The 14,379-nt window shown below is 42.0% G+C and overlaps 1 protein-coding gene across 3 annotated transcripts in view; it reads right to left on the bottom strand.

Moving 5' to 3' along the window:
- RNF38 (ring finger protein 38) overlaps positions 1–14,379 on the bottom strand; it is a 416,254-nt gene that overhangs the window by 30,440 nt on the left and 371,435 nt on the right. For all 3 annotated transcript variants that reach the window (XM_040361749.1, XM_040361759.1, XM_040361768.1), the window contains one exon: positions 6,150–6,343. In XM_040361749.1, coding sequence (XP_040217683.1) covers positions 6,150–6,343 — 194 coding nt within the window. The remainder of the gene's footprint in view (positions 1–6,149; positions 6,344–14,379) is intronic.

Below are 14,379 nucleotides of genomic sequence, written 5' to 3'. Positions count from 1 at the left end.
CTTGACAAAAGTCAGATGAACAGTAAATGCATCATATCAGATGTCCCAGTTTGGGTATTCAAGTGGCCATGGGTGCTACAGCTGCTTAAAGTCTAAGTGAAGCCAAAGAAAACCCCCACCAAAACAGGATCTATGAATGGAGGATGAACAGATGATCTATAGGTCCACCCCCTCCATTCATGCTTCTATGAATGGCAGAGCTGGGTGAAAAAAGTGGGCATAATCCAGCTCTCTCTGCAAATGCATTCTTTTAACCACGTCAGCCCAATGGCCAGGCCATTTTTATACGATTTGGCACTGCGCATTTTAACCGTCAATTGTGCAACGCTATACCCAAACAAAAATACGTCCCCCCCCACAACTAGAGCTTTCTTTTGGTGGCATTTGATCATCTCTGCGATTATTTTATTTTTTACTCTATACAACTACAACAACAAAACATTTTTTTAAAGAAACGAAAACCCCCAAACACACAATTTTGTACTTTTTGCTATAATATCCCCAATTTTTTTTTAAAGCAATTTTTTTCTCAGTTTAGGCCGATATGTATTCTATTTTAGTAATAAAAAAATAAAATTGCAATAAGTGTATATCGATTGGTTTGCGCAAAAGTTATAGCAGCTACAAAATAAGGGATAGATTTATAGCATTATTATTTTTTTCTACCAATAAAAGCGGCGATCTGCAATTTTTATCAGGGCTGCGACATTATGGCGGACACAGGGAATACTTGACATTTTTTGGGACCATTGTCATTTATACAGAGATTAGTGCTATAAAAATGCACCGATTACTGTAAAAATGCCACTGGCAGAGAAGGGGTTAACACTAGGGGCGATTAAGGGGTTGTGCTCCCTAGTGTGTTTCTAACTGTAGGGGACTGACCTAAAGGAAATGACAGATCGTGGTTCCTAGCTATTAGAAACTCACAAGCAGTGTACATTCCTGTTTTGTGGGGGAAAGACACACGTTCTTGCCTCTCGTGCCCACGAGCATCGGCAACCCCACAATGCGGCAGGTGCACGTACCCGCTATCCAGCTTAAAAAAGACCAATGACCAGCTACAGTTCGCGGGATCGTGCCGACCTGCTGCCGTAGGACGACGGCTGGTTAAACATATCCGCCAATAGCACTTCTGGCAAATGACCCCATAAAAAGCCGCTTTGAGGACTCGCACACCCCCTCCCTTGTTATTGGCAATGGCTCCTGCTGCCTCAGCAAAGGCACAGCTCTGGATCGAAAAAGAGGGCTCAGGTAATTAAAACAGAAATGAACGGCATAACATTTGTGCATTCATAAAACAACATTAAACAAAAATGCAGTGTTTTCTGTGATATTGTAAATCAAACAATCCTACAATGTTAATAAAGTCCCGATGTATAAAAATCAGTGATTTGACTGATCGGTGTACAGATTGGTGGAGGTGCACGTGTGTGACAAATTGTCGCCAGGCATATTGGGTGATGTTTATCTTATTCCAATTTTTAATTGGAAAGCAGATGAACTGGTAGTGCAACTAGGGTTTTTCACACAAAAGCAGCAATACAAAGAACAGGATACTTTTTTCATACAAGTACATGGTACAACAGGTACATACAGTATCTAACAGAAGTGAGCACTCCCCTAACATTTTTGTAAATTACAATAAAACCTTGGTTTGCAAGCATAATAATTTGTTCCAGAAACATGCTTGTAATCCAAAGCACTTGTATATCAAAGCATCTTTACAGGGTATAAAAAAAAGAAGAGAGGCACCTCTAAGTGTAGCAATAAGTTGCTAAATGTTGTACCTTCATTAAATGTAACCATATTGCTACACCTAGGAGGTTCCTCTTTTTTTATACTCAGTTATGACGCTACTCTTATATCAAGACATCGCTTGTATATCAAGGCAACATTTATTAACACATTTTGCTTGTCTTGCAAAACTCTCAAACCAAGGTTTTACTGTATATGTTTTCATGTGACAACACTGAAGAAATTACACGTTGCTACAATGTAAAGTAGTGAGTGTACAGCTTGCATAACAGTGTAAATTTGCTGTCCCCTCAAAATAACTCAACACACAGCCATTAATGTCTACACCGCTGGCCACAAAAGTGAGTACATCCCTAAGTGAAAATGTCCATATTGGGCCCAATTAGCCATTTTGCATCCCCGGTGTCATGTAACTTGTTGGTGTTACAAGGTCTCAGGTCTGAATGGGGGAGCAGGCGTGTTAAAAATCTAGGGACTATTAGCAAGCTGCAATATATTACATTTAGGTTCTTGGGTTTGGAAGAATATTAATTGTAAAAATCTTGTTTTGGCAATTGAGGCCGCGGCTCTGCGGCCTTGTGAAGTCCCAAGCTCTTCCTTCTGTGAGCTGGCCGTTGGCATTACAAGTTAAAGGGTCACTAAAGGAAAAAAATGTTTTTGCTGAAATGACTGTTTACAGGGTGTAGAGACATAAAAGTTAACCGATTCCTTTTAAAAATGATTACAAATAGATCAAAAATCAATCATATAATGTGCCTGTAGGTTAGTTTCACTTTTAAACTGTTTTCATGTTCCTGTGAACTAGAGACACACAGAACAAAAACAAACAAATCCAGGGCAGTGTTTTGTTTTTAAAATGAATCGGATTGGTTCTGTTAAGTTTTAGACACACAGTAATGACAGCTTAGATCTACAGTGAAAAGCTCCCAGTACCATGGTTATAAGGAAAAAAAAGACAACCAGGAAGTGTGGAGATCAGAGAAGGATTACAGCCACTTCAAAGCAAAAACTAATAAGGACATGAAACCAGTACTGCAGTAGGGTAAAGGAAGCTATTTAGCTAAAAAAAAAAAAATTCCTTTAGTGATCCCTTAAACAGCTAATGTGTAATCTTTCACTATTTTCACTGCCATCTCCTTCCCTCCAAGTAGAACCCCCAAACATGATATATATTTTTTATTCCAACACCCTAGAGAATAAAATGGTGATCGTTGCAATACTTTGTCACGCCGTATTTGCGCAGCGGTCTTACAAGCGCACTTTTTTTCGGAAAAAAATACACTTTTTAATTAAAAAATAAAAAAAACAGTAAAGTTATCCCAATTTTTTTTATTGTGAAAGATAATGTTACGCCGAGTAAATTGATAACCATCAAGTCACGCTTCAAAATTGCATCCGCTCGTGGAATGGCGACAAACTTTTACCCTTTAAAATCTTCATAGGCGACGTTTAACCCTTTCACGCCGATGGATCGCATATATGCGTCCTCGGCTTTCAGGGGTTATACCGGGATGATGCCTGCAGCCGCAGGCATCATCCCGGTACCGTTGTTTAGAGCGGGCGATCGGCTTTCCAAACATAACAACCGATGCGGCTAAAAGCCGCTCGGTTGTTATGCCGGAGGAGCGGGAGGGGACATCCCCCCCTCCCGCCGCCTCTCGCCGCTCTGACCGGGCCTCCCGATTCACGATCCGGCGCCTCCAGCGTCTCGGCGAGCTCTGAAACAAAGCCGTAAACGGCTTTGATTCAGTGTCCGCATTGAAACCACGGAAGCGGCGTCATGACGTCACTTCCGGGTTTCTCAGATGCCAATGGCGCCGGATTTAAAAAAGTACACAGTATTCAGAATCGCCGTTTTCGGCGATCTGAATACTTTGAAGTGCAAAGGAGGGCTTGGGGGTCTTTTAGACCCCCGATCCCTCCATAAAGAGTACCTGTCACCACCTATTGCTGTCACAAGGGATGTTTACATTCTTTGTGACAGCAATAAAAGTGATCAAAATGTAAAAAAAAAAAAAAATTTAATATTAGAAAAAATAAATAAATAAGAAAACAAAAAAAAAATTTTTTAAAGCGCCCCCCTCCCGCAAGCTTGCGCAGCAAAGAAAGCGCATACGGAAGTCGCGCCCGCATATGAAAACGGTGTTCAAATAACACATGTGAGGTATCGCCGCGATCGTAAAAGCGAGAGCAATAATTATAGCACTAGGCCTACTCTGTAACTCTAACCTGGTAACCGTAAAAAAAGTTTAAAGCGTCGCCTATGGAGATTTTTAGTTACCGTAGTTTGTCGCCATTCCACAAGTGCGTGCAATTATAAAGCGTGTCATGCTTGGTATCTATTTACTCGGCATAACATCTTTCACATTATGCAAAAAAATTGGGCTAATTTTACTTTCATTTTTTTAAAATTCATGAAAGTAAATTTTTCCCAAAAAGTTGTGTTTAAAACACCGCCGCACAAATACCGTATGACATAAAATATTGCAACAATCGCCATTTTATTCTCTAGATTCTCTGCTAAAAATATATATATATATATATATATATATATATATATATATATATATATATATATATATATATATATATATATATATATATATATATAATGTTTGGGGGTTCTAAGTAATTTTCTAGCCAAAAATATGGATTTTAACTTGTAAACACCAGATGTCATACATAGGCATAGGCATGAAAGGGTTAAAAAAAAAAAAAAATCTACAGGTTTTGAGTTACAGATGAGGTCTAGAGCTAGAATGCTTGCTCTCGCTCCAACGATCGCGGCGATACCACACGTGTGGTTTTAAGACGGTTTACATATGCGGGAGCTACTCACGTATGTGTTCGCTTCTGCGTGCAAGCTCGTCGGGACGGGGCGCGTTTTCTGGCTCCTAACTTTTTTAGCTGGCTCCTAGATTCCAATCAAATTTGTCAAACCCTGCTGCTGACTTAATCACTCACCAGTCCCATGCTCCAGTGATACGGGCGCCCCACTCCACAGCACCAGCATTGTTACTGTGGGCACCCAGCTGTGGCTTCACAGCCGGGCGCGAGTTGCGCCGACATTGGCCGGGCAATCTTCTGGAACCTGTGACGTGTCCCAGAAGATTGCAGGGAGGGGGGGGGGGGGGGGGGGGGAGGTGATCTTTCTTCTGGCGCCAGGGAGGAAGTGAAAGCTACGTGCCCGTAAAAACAAGGGGCCAGATTCACGTAGACTAGCGGCGGCGTAACGTATCATAGATACGTTACACCGCCGCAAGTTTTCATCGCAAGTGCCCGATTCACAAAACTACGCCAGCGGCCTCCAGCGTAAGCCCGCGTAATTTAAATGGGTGTGCCCCATTTAAATTAGGCGCGCTCCGGCGCCGGACCTACTGCGCATGCTCAGTTTCGGAATTCCCGCCGTGCTTTACGCGCAGTAGTCATTTTTTCGAACGGCGACACGCGTAGCGCAATTCCGTATTCCCGGACGGCTTACGCAAACGACGTTAATTTTTTAATTTCGGCGCGGGAACGACGGCCATACTTTAGACAGCAATACGTTTGCTGACTAAAGTTAGGGCACCCAAAATGGCGACTAACTTTGCGACGGGAAACTAGACTAGCGGCGACGTAGCGAACGTGAAAATCCGTCGTGGATCGCCGTAACTCCTAATTTGCATACCCGACGCTGGTTTACGACGCAAACTCCCCCCAGCGGCGGCCACGGTACTGCATCCTAAGATCCGACAGTGTAAAACAATTACACATGTCGCATCTTAGGGATATCCATGCGTAACTGATTCTATGAATCAGTCGCATAGATACTCCGTCGTATCTCAGCTGTGAATCTGGCCCAAGGTACCCACGTCCCCCTACACACACACACACACACACACACACACACACACACACACACACACACACACACACACACACACACACACACACACACACACACACACACACACACACACACACACACACACACACACACACACACACACACACACACACACACACACACACACACACACACACACACACACACACACACACACACACACAAAAAAATCCCATATTTTGGATTGTCCCTAGAAAAGTAATAGAGGCGATATCTTCCAACAGGGACACTAGTACTGGTGACCTGGGGGTTACCTTAATTTGCATGGATTTACTCACTTCCTGTTTTGGCTATGGAACAGGAAGTGAATTCATATCTCCCCAATGGGACATAAATGGCAACACACGTTTTACTTTAATGCAGGTAGTGCATTAATGTTAAACCCCCCACCAGGTGAAACCCTCTAAAGGTCAGGACTAAACAGTCATTTCTCAGAGCCTTTAGAACTCCACTTGTGGAAAAAGGGCATTATACAGATGAAGGAACTGCAGGAAAATGTATTTACCTCCTTCTGTTACGAGCAGGAGTGTTGCATCTTTCCCCTGAGAAGTGGTGTTGAATGGGTCGAGCCGAAGGAGGCCGCCTATTTGACGTCATCTCCCATGGTCGCATTGGCGGCGATGGTGCAGGAGATGGTGCAGTGTAATCAAAAACAGAATTCGATAATCGCTGTCTTTTTGGGCTGGGACTGTCTTCGTTCTGAAAGGCAAAGAGCACAAATAATAGAAAACAAACGCCACAAGTCTTACATATTGCCGTTTCTTCCCAACCTGCACTGTCTATTACATCCTTTCGTTTTAATAAAGTATATCTAAATCTGCTGTAAATTGAACACTTCCCTCAGCTTTAAAAAAAAAAGTGCTGCTGTTTAAAAAAGTGTTTATCTGCTCCCTCATCCGAACTGATACCAATGCAGGTGGTGTGTTACTGCCCATATCACCAGGTGGGGAAAAAAAAAAAGTGAAAGAAAGTGAAGTGAAAGAGACAGTACTTCAAATACATAAAACGTAACATAGTACATATAATATTATTGTAGAGTTGCACGATTCTGGCTAAAAACAAGCATATCACTTTTTTTTGCTTAGAATGAAGATCACGATTCTCGATGCAACATCAGCTTCCACAATAAAAAAATAAATAAATCAAGCAGCCAACTTTACTGTTTAGTTTTTCATTCAAGTGTATTTTTCCAAAATAAATAAATACACTTGAAGACTGCTGCGGCAATATAGTGCGACATAAAATATTGCAACACCGCCACTTTTATATATATATATATCACACACACACACACACACACACACACACACTATGTTTGGGGTTTCCAAGTAATTTTCTAGCAAAAAAATAAATAAAAAACACCCTATAACGTAACAAGTGTCAGAAAAAAGTTTGGTCTTAAGGTGGATGTAAGCCCTGAATACACCCAGTGAAGTGAACAGACTCAGGACGATACACTGAGATGAACCAAATCTCCCTACATAAAAGTTTCACATGTATATCTGATGTCTTTCGCATTTATATATGGTTTAGAAAGTTCAGATCGTGTTAGGAAATTCTCTGTTTAACACAGAGTGGGATGTCTGGGCATACAGCAAAGATAGTTAAAATTGCTGATTGGAGGAAAGGCACACACCCCCTCTCATCATAGGCAGAGACTCTCAGGTGTTTTGTAACAGTGCCAGCTCCCTGCTATTCTATTTTAGCAACATCCCGGACAGAAATTTCAGGCTGCTTTTATCTTGAGAATTTGTCAGTTATCAGGCCAATAACAGTTCAGGAGAGAGCTATGGGACTTGGCTCTTTAAAAGGGTGATAGAAGAGGAGAAAAAAAAAAAAAAGAAAGGGGGTATGAGCCCTAAATCAGACTTTTATCGGCACAGTAAACAAAAGGAAGTGTCTATAAAATGTATACATGTTTAAAAGAAAAAAAAAACTACCACATACATGTAATGAGATACAAGTACAATACAAAAATGAAAAATCATACATATGAACAGGGCTGTGGAGTCGGAGTCGAGGGAAATTTTGGGTACCTGGAGTCGGAGTCGGCAAACAATGCACCGACTCCTACTAAATTTAGATTGGAATTAAAAAAAAAATTCCAACAGGAGTTTTATAAAGCACTAAAAGAAGTTGAAAAGTATGATCGCTCATCAAAACTTACTGTTGAAGAAGCCATCCTTGTTTATCCAGAGATCGTTAGTGATGTGGCCAGAATAGTTACATAAAGTCGGAAGTACATAAAACTGAGGAGTCGGAGTCGGAACATTTATCTACCGACTCCACAGCCCTGCATATGAATACATATTGCATGATGAGAACCCGATTGCATCAACGCGTTTCGCCAGCTATTATTTCCAGAGTAAACAGTGCATACGACTTCAAAAATCACATAGACAAATAGATACGAGAGAAAATCCCTGACAAGCCCAAATGCGGGGAGTCAGGGTGGTACTTCAGAGTAAACAGTATATCGGTAAGCTGTGATCCATAAGTTGAGAGGGATATGTAGTACAAGCCCCCAAATTAGTACTTCATAATAAGTCTTACTAGACTGGAAAGATTCAAGGTATTCCCCCGGGGAGAGCACAAAAAGAAAGGCTCTACATCTATGTAGAGTTTTTTGTGCTTTCCCCGGGGGATCACAGTTTACCGATATACTGTTTACTCTGAAGTACCACCCTGACTCCCCACATCTGGGCTTGTCGGGGAATTTTTCGTATCCATTTTGTCTATATGCGATTCTTGAAATCCTATGCACCGTTTACTCTGAAAATAGCTGGTTTCACCGCTTCTGCTTCGCCAGCACTGCACCCTCTCTGCGTAGCCAATTTATTTCCTCTATTGGATATCTGCATTAACTACATGCCAACCAAGAATCGAATTTGTGAGATCCCTTCCTTGCTTCTGAAATTACGGTTTTCCCGACTTTGCATCCTGAAGAAGCCCAATGGCGAAACGTGTTGATGCATTCGGGTTCTCATCATGCAATATGTATGATTTTACATTTTTTGTATTGTCCTTGTATCTTATTACATGCATGTGGTCTTTTTCTATTAAAGACACACAAAATATTTATATATACACACACACACACACACACACACACACAAATATATATATATATTATATATATATATATATATATATATATTTATATTATGTATGTATGTATGCATGCATGCATGCATACAATATAATGTTTGGGGGTTTAAGTAATTTTCTACATTTCGCCTACATTTCCCAGTGTGCATTGCGGCTAAGTACGCCGCACGGGCCTATTGATTTTGACGTGGACGTAAACTACGTAAATCCCGATTCGCGGACGACTTACGCAAACGACGTAAAAAATTCGAATTTCGCGGTGGGAACGGCAGCCATACTTAACATTACTATTCCACTAGGGCCTAGCTCTAACTTTACGCGGCCTATCTTATGTAAGCGGCGTAAAAGTACTGCGTCGGCCGGGCGTACGTTCGTGAATCGGCGTATTTACCAATTTGCCTAATCTACGCCGACCGCAATGGAAGCGCCACCTAGCGGGCATCCAAAATATTGCGATCTAAGATAGGACGGCGCAAGCCGTCGTATCTTAGATATGTTTAAGCGCATCTCTGTGTGAGCATACGCTTAAACATAAGCCGGCGTAGATTCTGAGTTAGGCCGACTTATCTACTGATAAGTCGGCCTAACTACCTGAATCTACCTAAAACAAAACACAAAAAAAAAAAAAAACACAGGATTGCCATATTCAGCAGCCTGCATTGCAGAACTTTCCCAATGTGCAGTTCACAGAAGATCTCCGTTTATGCATTTTACCCCAATCTGCTCAGATTGCCCAGGTTTGTGACAGATGTACAGGATATGAATAATAAAAGGGGTTTGATCTGACCATATACCAGTACAATTTGCTTAAAAATATTTAAATTTGTGGAACATTCCATTTGGTTTTCTAGTCATAAGTGTAGTTGAGATGTTTGTTTTCAACAGTGCAATGGAAAATTTGAAAGATGGATTTATTTTTTAACAAAATTTAACAAAACAGTATGTATCGTTTTTGTTTGGGAAATCATTCTTTCAAAAGCAAAATGTTAAAGAACACAATTTTTAACTACTTTTAAACATCCATTACTATTCAGTTGAAATTATCGAATGTACTGATGAGATTTTTGCGCATGAACGATTGAAAACCAACCAACCAGTGTATGGCCAGCTTTACTCTAGCCGTTAAAAAACACTGCTCACTAAAGCTGCAAGGTTTGCCATTTAAAGGTCTTAGAGGCTTTTGGGTTAGCATTTCCATTATTGAAAATTAGGGACTGCCTCACAGAAGTGATATGGCCTAACCAAAGTCATACCTTTGCTTGTAGAAAAAATAAAAATATCCTCCAGTCCCCGTTATAATGCAGAGCAAAATGTGCATTCCACCTAGCTTGCATTAGAATATGCTGGGAGGAAACCTGTTACAAGGCCGATGGATCATGTGACAGGTCTCGTCTTCTGTCTGGGAGTGTTCGCTGCATAACACTTGACCCTGGAGCTCCGAATTTTATGAATGAAATATCACCTTCATATTCTTTTGTATTAGAATAGCAGTAACCACTCCAGCTTTAACCCCTTCCCATTGTAAAAATAACAGCCAGGCGGGAGCCCCATTATCCAGGGTGGACATCATATAACGTCCTCCCAGAATCAGGCTGCACTTTGGCACAATTACCGCTGTGTCCACCAGACACAGCAGATGACAGATCACATGACAATGGTACACAATGAACGGCTTTGATTCATGTCATTCATTGTGTACTATTATGCTGATCTCTGCGATCGGTCACATGGTACAGACAGGGCCAATCACAGACCGTCTGCATTGTGCGATTAACTGTGGTCAATCACAATACACACTGAATGATTACATTTCATTCAGTTAAAATGGTTAACAGTTTATCCACTGTTGTAAGCAGTGTGTAACCCCCCCCCCCAAAAAAAAGTCCAAAACAAACAAAATTATAAACAATTATTATACCTTCATATGACAACACTGAAGAAATTACACTTTGCTACAATGTAAAGTAATGAGTACTGTACACAGCTTGTATAATGGTGTACATTTAAGTGAAAATATCCAAATTGGGATTAATTTGCCATTTTCCCTCCTCGGTGTCATGTGACATGTTAGTGCTACAAGGTCTCAGGTGTGAATGAGGTGCAGGTGTGTTAAAATTTGATGTCATCATTCTCTCTTTCATACTGGTCACTAGAAGTTCAACATGGCACCTCATGGCAAAGAAGCATCTGAAAAAAAGAATTGTTGCTCTACATAAAGATGGCCTAGGCTATAAGATTGACAAGACCCTGAAACTGAGCTGCAGCACGGTGGCCAAGACCATACAGCGGTTTACCAGGACAGGTTCCACTCAATACAGGCCTCACCATGGTCGACCAATGATGAGTTTCCTATACAGAGGTGGTCTTTGGGAAATAGATGTACGAGTGCTGCCAGCATTGCTGCATAAGTTAAAGGGGTGGGGGAGGGGGTGGTTAGCCCGTGCTCAGACCATACGCCGCATCAAATTGGTCTGCGTGGCCGTCCCAGAAGGAAGCCTCTTTAAGATGCACAAGAAAGCACGCCGTTTGCTGAAGACAAGCAGACTAAGGACATGGATTGCTGGATTTTTCTCCTGTGGTCTGATAAGTATCAGTTTATTTGGTTCAGATGGTATCAAGCGTGTGTGGCAGCAACCAGGTGAGGAGTACAAAGACAATTGTGTCTTGCCTGCAGTCAAGCATAGTGGTGTCATGGTCTGAGGCTGCATGAGTTCTGACGGCACTGGAAGAGACAGTTCATTGAGGGAACCATGAATGCCAACATGTACTATGACATACTGAAGCAGAGCATGATCCACTCCCCGCAGGGAAGTATTCCAACATAACGACCCAAAACACACCTCCAAGACGACCACTGCCTTGCTAAAGAAGCCGAGGGTAAATGATGGACTGGCCAAGCATGTCTCTAGACCTAAACCCTATTAAGCATCTGTGGGGCATCCTCAAAACAGAAGTTGGGGGAGCGCAAGCATCATGGAGTGGAAGAGGACTCCAGTGGCAACCTGTGAAGCTCTGGTGAACCCCATGCCCAAGAGGGTTAAGGCAGTGCTGGAAAATAATGGTGGCCACACAAAAAATTGACACTGGGCCCAATTTGGACATTTTCACTTCGGGGTGTACTCCCTTTTGTTGCCAGCGGTTTAGACATTAAATGGCTGTGTGTCAATTTATTATGAGGGGACAGCAAGCTGTACACTCAATTAGTTGCAGCCCTAACGATTATTTTCATAATCGATTAGTTGGCCGATTGTTTCGATTAATCGAATAGCCTTAAAAAAAATTTGCTTTATTTTTTATTTCTTGGGCCAATTTGTTGTTGGGCGGATTACCAAACACAAATTGCCGCAAAAACACATTACATGCTTTTCTGCAGCTTCTCCATTGAAGTATATTAAAGCCAAAAAAAAAAAAAAAAAAATTAGCACCGTTTTGAGTTAAAAAGTCCTTGCCCTTTCCAAATACGCAGCAGCTGAAAAAAAAATCATGGATGTGAACGTGTCCCATAGGAAAACATGTACATGAACTGTAGTGTGTTTCTGCAAAAAGCACCAAAAAACCCACAGAGGTGTCACCCAGGCCTGAGATGTTTAGTAACATAATGGGGTTAAAAAAAAAAAAAAAAGTACAAAAAGAGCAAATAATCGCTACTGTAAGGGGTTCGTTTTTTTACTGTGGGACAGTGAAAGTAATATTTACAGTAGTGATTTGCTTTTTTGTACTATAAAGGGATAATTTTAGTTTTTTTAACCCCATTATGTTACTGGCCGATTAATTGATTATGAAATTAATAGATTACAATTTTCATAATCGATTAATTGTTTCGGCCCTACACTCACTACATTGTAGAAAAAAGTGTCATTGCTTCAGTGTTGTCACATGAAACTATATAAAATATTTACAAAAATGTGAGGGCGTGCTCACTTGTGAGATACTGTATATACCATCTGGGTTATTTTCACCAAATAAATGTAGCACAATACATTTTGGCCTAAATTTATGAAGAAATAAAATTTTGCTAATAACCCAAGAAAAAAAATAAATAAAAAAAAAATAAATAAAACGGTAGTTAACCACTTGCCGCCCACCAATGACATGTTGACGGCGGCAAAGTGGTTGTAGAATCCTGACTGGATGTCATATGACGTCCTCAGGATTCTGAGCCGCTGCGCGCCCCCGGGGGCGCGTATCGCGGCGATCGTTGTTGCAGGGTGTCAGTCTGACACCCTGCAACACCGATCTTGGTAAAGAGTCTCTCACGGAGACTCTTTACCACGTGATCAGCTGTGTCCAACCACGGCTGATCACGATGTAAACAGGAAGAGCCGTTGATGGCTCTTCCTCACTCGCGTCTGATAGACGCGAGTAGAGGAGAGCCGATCGGCGGCTCTCCTGACAGGGGGGGTTCGCGCTGATTGTTTATCAGCGCAGCCCCCCCTCGGATCGCCACATGGACCACCAGGGAAGCCCACCAGGGAAGGGCAAAAGAAAAAAAAAATGGGGCAAAAAAGTGTAAAAAAAAAAAAAGCCAAAAAAAAGATGCCAATCAGTGCCCACAAATGGGCACTGACTGGCAACATAAGTAAATCAGTGCCGCCCCACAGCGCCCATCAGTGCCACCCCACAGCGCCCTATCAGTGCCACCCATAAGTGCCACCCCACAGTGCCCATCTGTGCCACCCATGAGTGCCCAGTGCCGCCCATGAGTGCCCATCAGTGCCGCATACTAGCGCCACCTCATCTGTGCCCGTCAGTACTACCTCGTCGATGTCCATCAGTGCCATCTCATCTGTGCCACCATATCAGTGCCCGTAATTGAAGGAGAAAACTTATTTACGAAAAAAATTACAGAAAAAAAAAAAAAAAAAAAAGTGATCAAAATACCACCAAAAGAAAGCTCTATTTATGGGGAAAAAGGACGCCAATTTTGTTTGGGTACAGTGTAGCATGACCGCGCAATTGCCAAAGTGCGACAGTGCTGAAAGCTGAAAATTGGAAGTGATAAAAATTGGGTAGAAGTGGGTACAGTGTTGCATGACCTTGTAATTGTCAGTCGCATAGCGATGAATGCCTCAAAAAAAAAAAAAAAAAAAAATAAAGTACAACAACTGTACAGGAGCCATGTATTAGATCCAGCTTTGCCGGTGTCTTGTCACATTCGGCTCCCCATTACAGATTGCTTCTGGCGTAACGCATCTCAGATACGTTATGCCGCCGTAACTTTGGGCGCTAGTTCCGTATGCAGAAAGAACTTGCGCCCTAAGTTACGGCGGCGTAACGTATGTGGGCCGGCGTAAGCCCGCCTAATTCAAAATGGGGATGTTGGGGCCAAGTTTTATTTAAATTTGGCTTGACCCCCACGTATTTTAACGGCATGCGCTGTTCGTGAAAACATGCCAGTGCGCATGCTCGAAAATGCGCCCGCAGAACGTCATTGCTTTCGACGTGAACGTAAATTACGTCCAGCCCTACGCGAACGACTTACGCAAACGACGTAAAAAAAAAAAGCGCCGGGCGGTCGTTCCTGAATCGGCGTAAATAGCCAATTTGCATATTGCTCGCGTAACTATACGGAAGCGCCACCTAGCGGCCAGCGAGAATATGCAGCCTAAGATATGACGGTGTAAGAC

The sequence above is a fragment of the Rana temporaria genome, chromosome 1, assembly GCF_905171775.1.
Source record: "Rana temporaria chromosome 1, aRanTem1.1, whole genome shotgun sequence".
Taxonomy (NCBI): domain Eukaryota; kingdom Metazoa; phylum Chordata; class Amphibia; order Anura; family Ranidae; genus Rana; species Rana temporaria.
This window is presented reverse-complemented; position numbering and strand designations above follow the sequence as displayed.